Below are 15,302 nucleotides of genomic sequence, written 5' to 3' on the forward strand. Positions count from 1 at the left end.
TGGATGTTAATGAGACTTATTGTAGTGATCATTTCACAACATACACAAATACTGAATCATGTTGTATACTGAAACTAATATAATGTTATGTATCAGTTATACTTAAAAAAAAAAAGCAATTACACAAAGCTTAAGAAAAAAAGTTAAGGGGGTTGTCTTTCTTACCCCATTCTTAGGGAGTGTTGGCTAGAAGGACTTACCTATTGTGTTAAGTAGTGTGAAAGAAGGGGAAAAGCAGAGTAGGGCAACCTACAGTCAAAATCAGCAATCGTGGTGAATCTGAGCCATAGAATTTTGCCCAAAGAAAATGAGAGAAGTAGCAAGTTTTCACCCTCTCAATACAGAATGGAGAGCAATTGTTGATAGAAAAAGGAAAATCTTTTTCTTTCTTCCTCTCTCCAGAAAAAAAAAACGTGATTAAATAACAGCATAATGGGTACCACTCCAAACCCCTGTAAATTTTTTTTTGCCACGAATTTAATCACTTCAGCACCCTTGTGCTTATTGTTTGTGTGATACATCTTTTTCCATTCTTTTATTTTCAACCTATATTTGTCATTTAATCTAAAATGTGTCTCTTCAACAGCGTATATTTGGATCTTCTTTATTTATTTTTTTTTTTCATTTTATTTTTATTTATTTGACAGAGATAGAGACAGCCAGCGAGAGAGGGAACACAAGCAGGGGGAGTGGGAGAGGAAGAAGCAGGCTCATAGCGGAAGAGCCTGATGTGGGGCTTGATCCCAGAACGCCGGGATCACGCCCTGAGCCGAAGGCAGACGCTCAACCGCTGTGCCACCCAGGCACCCCTGGATCTTCTTTAAACTCAATAAGACCATCTATAGCTTTTGATTGTTTAGTCCATTTACATTTAAGCAGCTATTGGTATAGTTGCATTTATGTCTGCCATTTTGATATTTTCTTTTTCTTTTTTTTTTTTTAAGATTTTTATTTAATTTGACAGAGAGAGAGATAGCCAGCGAGAGAGGGAACACAAGAAGGGAGAGTGGGAGAGGAAGAAGCAGGCTCCCAGCAGAGCAGGGAGCCCGATGCGGGGCTCGATCCCAGGACCCTGGGATCATGCCCTGAGGCAAAGGCAGACGCTTAACGACTGAGCCACCCAGGTGCCCCCATTTTGATATTTTCTATATTTCTTATGTTTACTGCCTTCTTTCTGTTAAATCAATTTTCTAGATTTTTAAAAATATTTTTTTTAGATTATTTAATTGCTTTGTTGATTTTTACACTGCATTATTTTCAGTTATTTTCTTAGTGGTTGCTTCAGAAATTACACTGTGCATCTTAGTTTATAACAAAGTCAAGTTAATACCTAATTTTGATAAATTAAAGGAACTTTGCATTAATACACCTTATTTTCCTATTCCCTCTACAGTATCAATTTTTTATATATTACATCTATATATGTTATAACTACAATGTAATTGTCTTCTGTATATAATCTTATGTATTTTAAAGAAATTAAGAGTATAAAAATTCTATTACATTTACCTACGTATATACCATTTCTAATGTATTTTTTTTCTTTCTGTGTATTTGAATTATCTGGTATCATTTCCTTTCAGCCTGAAAGACTTCCTTTAATATTTCTTATATCACAGATTTGCTTGCAAATTCAGTATTTTTATATGGAAGTGTCTATTTTGTTTTCATTTTTTGAATGATAGTTTTGCTGGATACAGAAGTCTTGGTTATAAGAATTTTTTAAAGATTTTATTTATTTAATTGAGAGCTAGAGAGCACATGCTCTCCCATGAGAGCACAAGCAGGGGGAGGGGCAGAGAGAGAGAGAGAGACAAGCAGACTCCCTGCTGAGCATGGAGCCCGATGCGGGGCTTGGTCCCAGGCCCCTGGGATCATGACCTGAGCCAAAGGCAGACACTTTTACTAACTGAGCCACCCAGGTGTCCCAGAATTTTTTTCTTCAGCACTTTGAATATGTTGTTCCACTGCTTTCTGGCTTCCATTGTTTCAGATTAGAAGTCAGCCATTAATTGTATTGCTGAGTCCCTTTTTGAGAGGAGTTTTTCTTTTCTGCTTTTCAGATTTTCTCTTTATCTTGGCATTTCAAGAGTTGTACTATGATGTTCTAGGTGTAGATTTCTTTTTAATGATTACTTTTGTTGTACTTCTTGGATCTGTGCACTAATAATTTTCATCAAATTTGGGAATTTTTTGATTATTTTTTGAAATAATTTTCTGTCCTTCTCTCTCCTCTTTGTTGGGTTGGTTCATTTTATTCCATAATACTCTGAGGCTTTGCTCATTTTTCCTTGATCCTTTTCTGGTTTTCATGTTAGGTCATTTCTATTCATCTGTCCTCACATACTGATTTTTTCTTTTGCCCTCTCAGTTCTGCTGTTAAGCCCATCTAGTGCATTTTTCATTTCAGTTATTGTACGTTTCAACTCTATAATATCCATTTGTCCTCTTTTTTTAAGTAAAAGTTTCTATTTATTTTCTTTCCCCTGTTCCTTGAGTCATTATTAGGTTTTTCTTTAATTATTTAAACAGGTTTCTTTTAATTTTTAAAATATATTTATAATCTATTCTTTGGTTTTTTTTTTAAAGATTATTTATTTATTTATTTATTTATTTGACAGAGAGGAGGGAGCCTGATGTGGGGCTGGGATCATGACTCAAGCTGAAGGAAGCTGCCCAACCTGGCACCCCTATTCTTTGAAGTCTTTGTATGCTGGGCTAATATAGAGTTAGCTCTAACTGATTGCTTTTTTTTTTTTTTTTTTTTTTTTTTTTTTTTGAGTTTGAGTCACACTTTCCTGTTTCTTTTGCATGACTCATAATTTTTTTTGGAAACTGGACATTTTAGATTTATCATAGCCAATCTGTAATTTAATTTTTTTCCCTTGAGAATTGTTGTTTTGCCTTTTTAAAAATAAATTATTCAGACTTAATCTTTTTATCCTGTGCTGTCACTGATATTTCTTCTGTTCTTAAAATTATTATTACTATTTTTTTTAGCTTGGCTTCCTAGGGTTCACCTCTGAGTCTTAATATCTTAGTGATCACCCTGTGATTGTTCAGTAGCTGTATTTCAGACACTTTGAATCTCTAATCCCTAAGCCTTCTGCTTTCTGCTGAAGGATTTCTGTGGGGATTGGTAAAAATGTTCAGTTTTATGATAATTTTTAAGTCTGCCTCACCATTTACTTTCCTCCCAACCTCTTGAGTTTGTGTATGGTTTTCCAGTTAACCAGTTTTCTGTGAAGAATCCTATGCTGAATATCCCCTGCATGTGCTCACAGCCTTCCAGTCAGCCAGGGATGCGAGGCAAACTTATATAGCTCATTTATGTTTCTTTCAAAGTTCTAGGATCTCCCTGTTAAAATTTTTGGTGGGTCTGCTAGTCTGTCACTTGCACCAACCAGAACTACAGCCTTCGGCTAAGCGAACTGTGGGTTACTAATTGATTGAAGGATGGAGAAAGATGTATCACAGAAAGAAGCAAGAACAAAAATACAAAAATGATCATACTCACATGTCCAGAAGTCCTGATGGGCAATGACTTGATGTTAGGTATCAACTTTGGTGCAGGATGCTTTCTCCCTTGTTGCCTCACTCAGGGTATATGTTGGGTCTTTGGCATCCTTGAACTATATCAGAATAAAGACCATAGGGGGAGATGAGGAGATGACATATGGATAGCTTGATATTTGGAACTACTTTGATCACATAGCAATAAAGTATATCAGCAAGAAGGAGAGAGCTAGTAGGAGGAGGATGGAGGTTTAGAGATCATTCACTCCAACTTTTCGGTTTGGTAGACCAGGAAAAAGCCAAGGCACAAGGATGTTAAGTTTTTAGTCTATAGTTTCATGATTAATTGGTAAATTAGTTAAAATTCATACCTAAGTCTCCTAGCTTTATTTTTTCTATCATGTCTGACATAAGAAAAGCATAAGTTTTTGTAGAGCCGTAAAATTTTTGAGCTAAAAATGAGCTAAAGGTATAATAATATCTTCCAGTAACAACTTTCCAGTATTAATATAATTATTATTAGCACCTGCTAAAACAACCAGCACTTGTTGAATGTCTCATATGTCCCTATCACTGTTCGTGTAAGCTCATTACAAATACACTATTAATATTCTCATTTTGAAAAATTAGGGAAGGAGAGATTTAGTGATTTGTCTAAGCTCTCAGAAAATAAGTGATAGAGCTGGGATCTAAACTTGTGTATATTTGAGTTCAAAGCATCTGCCTTTGATATCTGTTATATTGCCTCATATAATGTTGGTGAAAGTATTTTAACCCTGTTCTTGGCAGGCTTTAATGACTATACTGAAATCATTTTATTGTGCCTGTGTCACCTAGTCTCTGCTTGAATATCTCCAGGGAAAGGAAACTCACCCCATCTTCTCCTTTTCTTATATGACCACTTCTGTTGTTATAGTTCTCTCATGTGGAACTAAATAGTATATTTTTTGGTTACTCCTATAATGTTTGTGTATTTATACACAATTCTGTATAATTCTGTATTTATACAGAATAAGTCAGTTTTCTCTTCTATATGAAGCAAGTCATCTTTAATGTTTTCTTTGCCAGGCTCAACACTGTTTTTTCAGCTATTTTTTAAAAATAAAATCATTTCCCATCATGGCACTTTGTTTGGGTGGACGCTAGATGATTAGTATCCTGAGAAACTATTACAGGTGGAAAACATATAATACTACAAGTAGAGTATTATAATAAAAACTACAGAAATAGCTACCATTTATGGAATTCTTACTATGTGGCATGCATAGTGCTTAATCTTTTATGACTCTTTACAATAACAGCATGAAGAAATGGGCTTACAGAGGCATTGTTGTCTGTCACTTCTGCAGTTAATAAGTGACCACCAAGCTAGAATTTGAACCAAGGTCTGCTTTAACTCCAACTCTTTGCTGTGCTGCCCTTGGCTGGCGTGGAATTCAGGGTGGCTATGTTATCTCCTGTATTCTGGATGTTCTGGTTCTATTAATTTCGTCAAAGAATTGCATTAATCTTTTTGGCAGCAATATCATATTTGGCAGCATATTACTGACTTACATAAAGTTTGCATTCAACTAAAACCTATACAACTTAATACCTTAAATATTTGAGCTTCTGTCTGGTTTGGCCTTATCCTCTTATGTAATTAGTTTTCATATAAGTGCAAGACTTTGTGTTCATGTCTATGTCTTGGGGATTTCAGCCTAAGTTTCTAGGTTGTCCAGATAATTTTGAATTTTGAATCTGTCACCTATAATATTAACTCTTCTTCCACATGTATATGACCATGTATGTCTTTGATAAGTATCCTTTTTTGTGTGTTTATCTAGTCTTTGATACAATTTCAAGCAGATCAGGGTCAAATAAAGAATCTGTACTGGCATATCTATTTTTTCCCCAAACATTTTTGCAGTATACGTTTCTAAAGTCTCAGACATATGTTTGGCCATGCCGATGATTTTCTTTTCTTACTATTATTAAGATAATATGGTCACTTTATTTTAAGGTTCTGGTTGGAGTGATGTTTTGGCTATCAGTTATAATATTTGCTTTCTCTGCCTTCTGAGCAAGACATTTATTACATAGGAAATACAGAGTTTGGTAGGTGTTCTACTTTTGTATTAGACTCCTATTAGAAGATATCTGAATAATTTAAACTCCTCTTGACTCTATATAGTATGTTTTGGTACAAGTTTTGTAATGTTTTCTGGGCAAGTATCATACATATTTCTTTTCTGGATAGACCATCTATGATATTCTGCTGTAATAGTATAATTAGGTTTTTCTCTTTAGTTCATCACTTTTGTTATTTACCATAGTTTTCTGTTAAATTCATGAGTTTCTACGTAGGAGTAACTTTTGGAAAGATTACTGGATTGGCTTTGAAAATTTCTGGATATGGGGACTGGCCATGCACTGTGAACTTGAGCAAGTCACTTAAGCTTTGTGGACCTCAGTTTCCTCATTTTTACAATAGGAATAGTAATATTCTTTATCATTTAGGATTACAAAAACATGTCAGGATTTTGAAAATAAGAAAGTGGTATCTCACATAACAAGAAATCAAATGATGGGCAGTCTAAGACGGACAAGTAGGGTAGCTATGGGAGCTCCTTAAAAACATTAGGGATTTAGGCTCTTCTGATCTTTCATTTTACCATCCTTAGCATATAGTCCTTTGCCCTCTGGCTTCTTGACTCATTGCCACAAAATGACTTCTTTTTTTTTTTTTTAATATTTATTTATTTATTTATTTGACAGAGAGAGACAACCAACGAGAGAGGGAACACAAGCAGGGGGAGTGGGAGAGGAAGAAGCAGGCTCCCAGCAGAGCAGGGAGCCCGATGTGGGACTCGATCCCAGGGCCCTGGGATCACGCCCTGAGCTGAAGGCAGACGCTTAACGACTGAGCCACCCACGTGCCCCCACAAAATGACTTCTTGACTCTGGGCTTCATGTCTATGTTTTAGACATAAGGAATAGGAAAGGCTAACAGGCTAAAGGAAAAAGATCCTGGTTTTCTCTTAGTGAGGTTTTGTCACTAATGTTAAGTCCCCCTAGGGATGTCTGCCTGCAGCTCATTGGCCAGAACCATGTTACATGGTCACCCCTTGCTTCAAGGAAAGCTGGGAAATTGTTTATTTTTGTGTTTTTAGTCTCTATGGTAGAGGAAAACAAAGGAGAAGGGATTGTGTGTAGGCGTGGGTCAGCTAGTCAACAATATCTGCTACATTCATAGGACAATTGGAAGGATTCAATTATACAGTGTAATAAGTTTTCCTCTTGCTTTCTAGAGGAAAAACTAGAGTGTATCTTGAATTAATTTATTCTACTTTTGTATTCAAATCTCAGGAAATTTATGAGAGAAGTTACTTGAATGTTAAATGAGTTCACTTTATTGCCTACGGTCTAGAAATTGGCATAAATAGGTTTTAGGAGTAAATACTACATTGTTTCCAACCAGCTCCCCTGTTTTCAACCAAGATTAAGTAAGAACCATTCCCACATCTGGCTAATCTCACATCCTAACCCTCATTGTCATGGGTTTGTATTTATATCTGGGCTTCTCTATTAGGGCTATGTTGATGGGTTTGAAGACTGTTTGTCTAGAACAGTTTCCCATCTTTCATGCCAGGTGTCCTATTTTCTCTTTGAGCATTGTTTAAGAACCAGATCTTTCCTATTGGTACAATTAACATGGGTATTATTTTTTCCCTTCCAAAGCCATTGGTATCAACAGTGGCAGAGCACTTATTATTATTATTTTTTAAATCATTTTCTCCTAAAGTCCTTCAGTTTGCTACACAAAACTTGAAAGTTTCTAGAGCTGTCATCCAGATTGCTGTTGATAAACATCATTTCTTTCAATGATAGTCAGCTGAATTATATTTTAATTTGTAAAAATAAACAAATAACTTTAGGGCATCAAACCTCCCTGCAAATTGGGAAGCATTCTAGGAGAATGTTTGTTTTTGAGGAAGACTATTTTCTGGACGATACTTCTGCTTTGAGTGAAAAATCATACTGAAGTATAAAACGCAGCTTGTCACTAATGGGAAAATAATTGGGAAAGTGGCAGATCTACAAAGTGACTCTAGCCCTACTTTTGCTTTCTTCATTGACCCACAAAATACTTATAGGTTTAAAGAGTTATTTATGAGTCAGAATGCAGCTAGAGGCACATGAAAGATAGGAGAAATCCTGAGTAGTTAACCCACAGAGTGATAGCCCTAATTTGAGCTGAATGGGCTAGCTGGGAGGTAAATTTGAAAACAGGCCACATATCCCGAATATACATGCAGGAGCTATCACCTGGTCCTATAGCATGAAGTAGAGGAGATAATCATAGTCCCTAGTGTTCAGACAAGATTGTATATTTTTTTCCCTGGAGAATGGTACAGGTTGTTAAGAAAAGGCCCTAGGAAGTGCGTAAGTCCTGGAGGTGAACTGAGAGTAGAATGGAGGAGTGAGAATCTTAAATGAGGTCACAGTGAGGTAATAAAATGGAAATTGCCAAAGAATTTGGAAATGACCGGAGAAATTTGCAGAATATGTCATGAAATTGGAGGCTCTTCAGGTTTATTACTTATGAATGTCTTCATTCTGATGAAATACTGGGAGGTTATAAATTCTGTCATTTGGGGTGAAACAAGACTTTGATGTGTATATGGTTTTTTGTTTTTTTGTTTTATTTTGGTTTTGCTGCCTGCATTTATTTCTTTTTGTAGACATTGTTCGAAGTGATGTTGCCCTGGATAAACAGAAAGGCTGCAAGATTGCTCAGCACCCTGATGTTATGCTGGAGCTCCAGCGGGAGAAGGCAGCTCAGATGCATCTTGTCCTTCTAAAGGAGCAATTCTCTAATACTTACAGTAATCTCGTATTAACAGGTAAGGCTGTTGAAGTTGTCTGGAATCTTAGAGCATTGTAGATTGTTGGCCTCCATTAGTTAATAACTTGATGCCTGGGAGACATTAAAATGGACTCTAGATGAGCCCACATCTGTCTCTACCCACTATATCCCTTTTTAAATTGTGATGACTTTTGTCTTCCTATAAAAAATATTTCTTGTAGTTTACAGATGTATTTTGGCTTGAGGTTATAGGCAACTCAGCATGTGTGTTCTCAAAAGACAGAACCAAGGAAAACCTAATGAAGCCTTATAAAAATATGACTTCTTAGATGTGTGCCAGTAGATCTGAAAGAATTACTAAATTTGGTGTCTAAGAAGCAGCTATTTTCCTCTTTCTGTGTATGCCCTTTCTATGAACCCAGTGAACATAAAGATGAAATGTAAAAGAGATAATGATCCACAGGCTGAGCTGAGAATGTTCTATTCCTGGTGGAGTTTGAAAATATCTGGAGAATTTGAGTTTCTTTTTAAGAGCAAAGAGGCTATGATTCAGCCATACTCCCTTACATCCTTGGTTCAAGGAGGGAATTGAATTTGTGTGAGAGCTCAAAGGAGAAGCAACTTTTTGCAGAGCTGCCTGCAAACTTGGTTGGTAAAGAGCGTGTGAGTTGCATGCTTCCGTCAAGCTTTGGAGAAGATTCTAACAGCAAACTCTAATGTGAGAATCATGGTGGACTTGAGATGGATTAAGAAGAGCTGTCTAAGTTACCTCCATTTTCTTGAGGGCATGCAAGGCATACCTGCGTATATTGATCTAAATAAAGTTTAACAAATCAAAAGTGTCTGTTTTCCCCTTGCTTATGAATATTTGAAAAATAAAGAGATGGAATGTCTGACAGGCTATGTACATCTCACACTTATTTTTGTAAACTCCAAGTTAGGAAAATTTTAACTTTTTTTTTTTTTTAAAGATTTTATTTATTTACTTGACAGAGAGAGACAGCCAGAGAGAGGGAACACAAGCAGGGGAAGTGGGAGAGGAAGAAGCAGGCTCCCAGCAGAGCAGGGAGCCCGATGTGGGGCTCGATCCCATAACGCCAGGATCACGCCCTGAGCCGAAGGCACGTGCTTAATGACTGCGCCACCCAGGCGCCCCATGGAAAATTTTAACTTTTTTTATAGGCTTCCTGGCATTTTACCAGGAATTGCTGAGTGGCAACCAAATTGTTTTGCTTTAGAAAAAGCACAAGTGTCTTCCAACTTTTCATCTGGTACCTGGTAGAAAACCCAACAGCATGAGATAAAAGCCAGATTTAAATGTGGCTTTGGTGAGCAGAGAAGAGGATTATGGATTTCATAAGTATAGGCCTTGTTTTTTTGCTCTTTGATAGGTCATTAAGGGGAGAAAACTTAAAAGTGATTTATGGCCAGTGCATTATTTCCCTAAGTTGGTTGGTGAAACTATTTAAGTTTAGATGTTTGGGAAGAACATAGATTTTTTTTCCAAATTTCCTTATTCTGTCTCAGGTGTACAAATGTACATGTATTTAGTATTTTCTAATTCAGTTATTAGAAATAAAATATTTTTATTCCATTCTTATTTTAATTTTAGGTCCGTATTAAAGAGGTCAGACCCTTGTTCTTTAATGTGGCATAGAAAGGGCTTAAGGTAATTCTAACCCTAAATTGTGGATCCAGAGTGTAGCTTGAAGGCATATTATCTTTGAAAACACAAGTGTTCTATTGAGTTCAATGGAATCTTTTCTAATTCTCAGTAACATAATCCCTTTGGATGTTTATTCGCAGTTCAAACTGTTGGAATCAACATTGTCAACTTTTACCCTGACAACTTGCTTACTTTCCACTAAACAAACTTACCCTAGAGAAGAGCCTCTTTCCTGCTCTCACTTCTCCCAAGCTGCTTCAAAGAGTCCTTAGGCATTTTCCACATTTTTCACCCAAATGCGTGTACAGAGGTGGTACCTTGATGCAGACAGAGCATTTGGTGTGCCCCAGTTTGTTTACATGAAAGTTCAAAAGGTTTTGGTTCCAGGTGTTGGGAAGAGATGTAGTCACTTTCAATTTAGCACCAATGGTAAAACTATTTTAATGTTCTTTAACTAAGTCTTTGATTTTACACAGTGTGGTTTCCTAATTGTTACGAAGTTTAATCCTTGATTTCTTGTATAAATTTTGAGAACATGGTCTCCAGACAGCTAAACATAATATTTAAACATAACTAAACTAACTTTTGTAAATATTTCCCTTTTCAGTGATGAATGTATATTGGTAAGGAGGGTGAGGTTGAAGGGGCAGAGACCTCTCAAATGAAGTGACTTTCTTTACCAACATGTACAGAACACCTACTTTAGGATTTCTGCTTGGTGATGTTCCACTTATTTTGTATAACTCTGGCATAATATTTGAAATGTCTGCAATGAAAGTATTTATGTGGAACAGGATGAGGAAACTGGGCCTCCAAAAATCTCAGAGATCATTTTCTTCATGCTTCTGCCCTCCTCTCAACCCTTCTCCTCAATTATTTACAGAATTTCATGTATATAGGTGGTAGCAGGGTATCATAATTGTTTCCTGGTCCGTTAATGGTATATTCTTTATTTTAAAATTGGATAACTAAGATCATAGTATGGGAAAAAATTAATAAAATCAATGTAGTAGAAAATTGATAAAGTGAAATGTCAAATAGTTAAAAGCATGCTAAAATGATGGTTGTTGCCCTCCACCTCACTAGCAAGCCCTCCTTCTTAGATGTTCATCTTTGGCTGATGTTACTGTCAGCGTGAGTGAGAGGCATGCCTTCATACTCGACATTCCAGCTCACAGTCTCTCTTAAACAACCACCCCTCAGATGTGGGCAAATGATAATCTAGCTTTGAAGGTCTTCTGACCATTCAATAAAAGGAAACAATGCTGCAGTCCTTAGTGACAGTCCAGTTAACAGAGACTAATAACAGTTCTTTAATGTGTGTATCTTATTGAAGTATTCCTTCTTATATCATAGTTTTGGAAAAGTGGATTGTATTTTTGCATGGTATTAAACATGTTTTAATGTTTTTATGTGAATGATTTACATAGCAATGGAAATAATGTTAGCTTCACCTAATCTAGAGGGTTTTTGAAATAAACTCCAAGGTTTTGGGAAGGTGATGGAGTAATACCAATAGAACAACAGTGATAGAACTATTTTAAATGGTGACAAGTAACATGCTGCACTTTTCACACTGACTCACAACACATGGATGTATGCTTGTCCTGTAGCTTCTAGTTTGTCCCGGAGCTTTTAAGAAAGAACAGGGATTGTTCTTCCATTTCTTTGTGTTTTCATGATTCTTAATGTAATAAAGTTCTATATATTTGTTGGAAATGTTCTTCTGTGTATATGATTTATGAATTCACTTGGAATAATTTTGACAGCTAATTAGTAACTTTTGTAGGTTCAGATTCAGTTATTCATTTCCCCTCACCTTGCCCCACTCCCATACTTTTTGAGGCATAAATTCAACTTTTGTGGTAGATTCCTATAATCAAATGAAAAAGTCAGCCTTAAGGGGCAATGTATTCTCTAGGATTTTGTTTAGAACATAAGCTTCTGGAGGGCAAGGAATGTCATATTTGTACAGCATTCTGCATAGCATATGGAGCATAGTGAATGATCTTGGAACGAGGTCAAATTTAAACAAAATTTATTTGTGCTGTGAAGTCATAGTCAACCCTCTATAACCAGGCAGCCTGAACAGAAACTATTATAAATGGATGGCATTACTTAAGATGCTTTCCAAATGAGGACTCTTCTCATGTTAATTGCTGCCACTTTTTGTTTTGTACCTCCTCTTTCAGTCTTAGATTCTAAAGTGGATTGGGATCCCTGTGGTCAGCTTTCCTGTGTTACTGTGGCAAATGAATTGAGCAAAAGAAGCTCATACTTCCCTGTTGTGGCCCATTCTTCTAATTTTAGTTGAGCAAAGGGCTCACATCAGTGGAATGAGAACTGTTCTTTCAGTTCCCATAAATCATAATGCTCAGAGGACTATTTCCAGGTCCTTTAAGTTATTTGCATTCCATTCTATGGTATTAAATATAACTTTATTTAACCATTTCCCTGTCATTGTACAATTTCTATACATGTTGACACATTTATTTCTGTAGAATAGATTTCTCAAAGTTGGATGACTGGGTCAAAAGGTTTGTATTTTTTTTTTATTTTTTTATTTTTTATTTTTTTATCTTTTTATTTTTTAATGAAGGGTTTGCATTTTTAAATTTTATAAAATCAGGTTTTTTGTGGTAGAATTTATAAGAAAAAAATAAATTTTCACAAATGTATATATAATAGAGTCAAATAGCCACCACCACCATCAAGATACAGATTTCCCTCACCCTAGAAGTTCTCTTGTCTCCCTTTGCAATCTTCTTTTCCTCCTTCCAGTCCTTAGTTGTATCTGATCTGATATTTGTTCCTAAATGTTGTATAAATGGAATAATAAAGTGGTTGTGTGTCTGATTTCTTTCATTTAGTATAATTCTTTCTGAGAGTCATTCACTTGTTTCATGTATCAGCATTTCATTCCTTTTTATTGCCGAGTAATATTTCATGTTGTGAACATGCTACAATTTATTTATCCATTCCTCTGTTGGTTTGTTTCTAGTTTTTGGTGATTATGAATAAAGCCACTATAAACAGTTGTTCTCAGCTCTTTATGTTGACATATTTTTTCTTTTCTCTTAGATAGTACAGTACCTAGGAATGGGAATGCTTGATTTCATGGTATTTGTTTAACTTAAAAGAAGCTGTCAGATTGTTTTCCAAAGTGGCTGAAACTACCGTGTATTACAACAGTATGTGAGAGTTCTAGTTCATCCACATTTTGCCAACAATTAGTATTGTCTGTCATTTAAATTTTAGCTACTCTAGTGAATATATAGTAGTATCTCATGGTTTTAATTTGCAGTTTACCTTATGACTAATGGTATTGAACATCTCTTAGGTGTTTATTTGCCATCTATATATCTTCTTTGGTAAAGTGTAATTTAAGCCCTTTGCCCATTAAAAAAAAAATGAGTTTTGTTTTCTTACTATTGAGTTTTGAGAGTTCTGTATATATTTTGGGCAATAAGCCCCTTTTCAGATAAGTGATTTGCAAATTTGTTTTTTCTGTGACTTTTTCCTTTTTTTTTTTTTTAGAGAGGGGGAGGGGCAAAGGGAGAGGGAGAAAGAGAATTTTTTTAGGGGGGAGGGGCATAGGGGAGGAGCAGAGGGAGAGAGAGAATCTTAAGTAGGCTCCACGCCCAGTGCAGAGCCCAATGTCAGGCTCTCGATCTCACAACCCTGAGATAATGATCTGAGCCAAAATCAAGAGTCAAATGCTTAACCGACTGAGCCACCCAGACGCCCCTTTTTCTTTTCTTTTTCTTTTTCTTTTTTTTAAGATTTTATTTATCTGAGAGAGAGAGAGAGAGAGAGACAGAGATAGTGAGAGAGAGCACGAGCAGGGTGGAGAGGGAGAAGCAGGCTCCCTGCAGACCAGGGAGCCTGATGTGGGACTCCATCCCAGGACCCTGGAATCATGACCTGAGCCAAAGGCAGACTGAGTCACCCAGGCATGCTGTCTTTTCATTTTCTTAACAGTTTCTTTTAGAGAGCAGAGTCTTAATTTTGATGACTCCAATTTATGAAATTTTTTTGGTTTGCATTTGAAATTGTGATGCACTTTTGCCAGAGAATTTTCAGAAAAGATTATAATAATTCTCATTCCTACTAGCAGTGTATGAGAGCAGTTATTTTCTGGCATTCTCATTAGCAATGGGTATCAGTGTTCTTTTCAATCTTTCTTAGCCTAACAGGTGAGAATTATTATCTCATTGTTGCAATTTTCTGGTGATAGCCAGAGAGAGTAAATTTTCAAATATTTATTGTTGATTTGCATTTTGTTTTGTGAGTTACCTATTCATATTCTTTGTCCTTTTTTTAAAAATTAGTGTTGATCAGTTTGTAAGTACTCTTTGTGAATTAGGAATATTAATCCTTTGTCATATGTATTGCAAACCATTTTCCTGGATATCCTTCATCTTTTTACTCTGTTTTTAATTTAGAGCTTTACTCTCTTACTACAACTGGAATTTATGTTTATATTAGTGTGATGTAAGTATATCACATTATTTTCTTCCAAGCTATGAATGCACTGTTTTTAAAATAAAACATTATTTTACCACAAAATTGGAACATCATATATGTTATATATTTTACTCCCACATATATGTGTACCTCTTTCTGAACTGTATTTTCTGTCATTTTTCTGTTCTTTATTTCTGTGCCAGTGCTATACTGTTTTGATATCTGGTAAGGTTTATTACCACTCTCTCATTTTTTTCCCCAACGTTTTCATAGCTATTCTCATATAATTACTTTTTGAAATGAGTTTCTCATTTCTTCCAGTTCAAGAATACTCATCGCTGGATTCTGATTGGAATTGTATTCAATTTACATCCTGATTTGGAGGGGATTGATATTTTTCTGACATTAAGTCTTCCACTTAAGAATATGTTACATCTCCTTACTTGTTCAGTTCTTGTTTTATGTCATTTGAAAATATTTCATAAGTTTTTCCCTGTGCCTTTTTAAACTTATTCTTTAATATTTTATACCTTTGCTAATGTTGAGAGTGAATTTCTCTGTCTTTATAACTTATTTCCAGTGTAAGAAAGAAGCTATTGGTCAAAGACAAAGGTAGATTTTAGTTTCTTTTCTAAAAGGTTTTATTTATGTATTTGACAGAGACAGCCAGCGAGAGAGGGAACACAAGCAGGGGAAGTGGGAGAGGAAGAAGCAGGCTCCCAGCGGAGGAGCCTGATGCGGGGCTCGATCCTGAAATGCCAGGATCACGCCCTGAGCTGAAGGCAGACGCTTAACGACTGCACC

General features: G+C 35.9%; 1 protein-coding gene across 1 annotated transcript in view; it reads left to right on the forward strand.

Moving 5' to 3' along the window:
* The window catches only part of LOC123783638 (inactive heparanase-2), a 59,089-nt gene extending 50,506 nt beyond the window's left edge, over nt 1–8,583 (forward strand). Inside the window, exon 3 of the mRNA XM_045784495.2 lies at nt 8,241–8,583. Within this exon, the coding sequence (XP_045640451.1) occupies nt 8,241–8,443 (203 nt within the window). The 3' untranslated portion in view covers nt 8,444–8,583. The remainder of the gene's footprint in view (nt 1–8,240) is intronic.
* Nucleotides 8,584–15,302: the final 6,719 nt, after the last annotated feature.

The sequence above is a fragment of the Ursus americanus genome, chromosome 6, assembly GCF_024610735.1.
Source record: "Ursus americanus isolate L20-20 chromosome 6, mUrsAme1.1.p, whole genome shotgun sequence".
Classification (NCBI taxonomy): Eukaryota; Metazoa; Chordata; class Mammalia; order Carnivora; family Ursidae; genus Ursus; species Ursus americanus.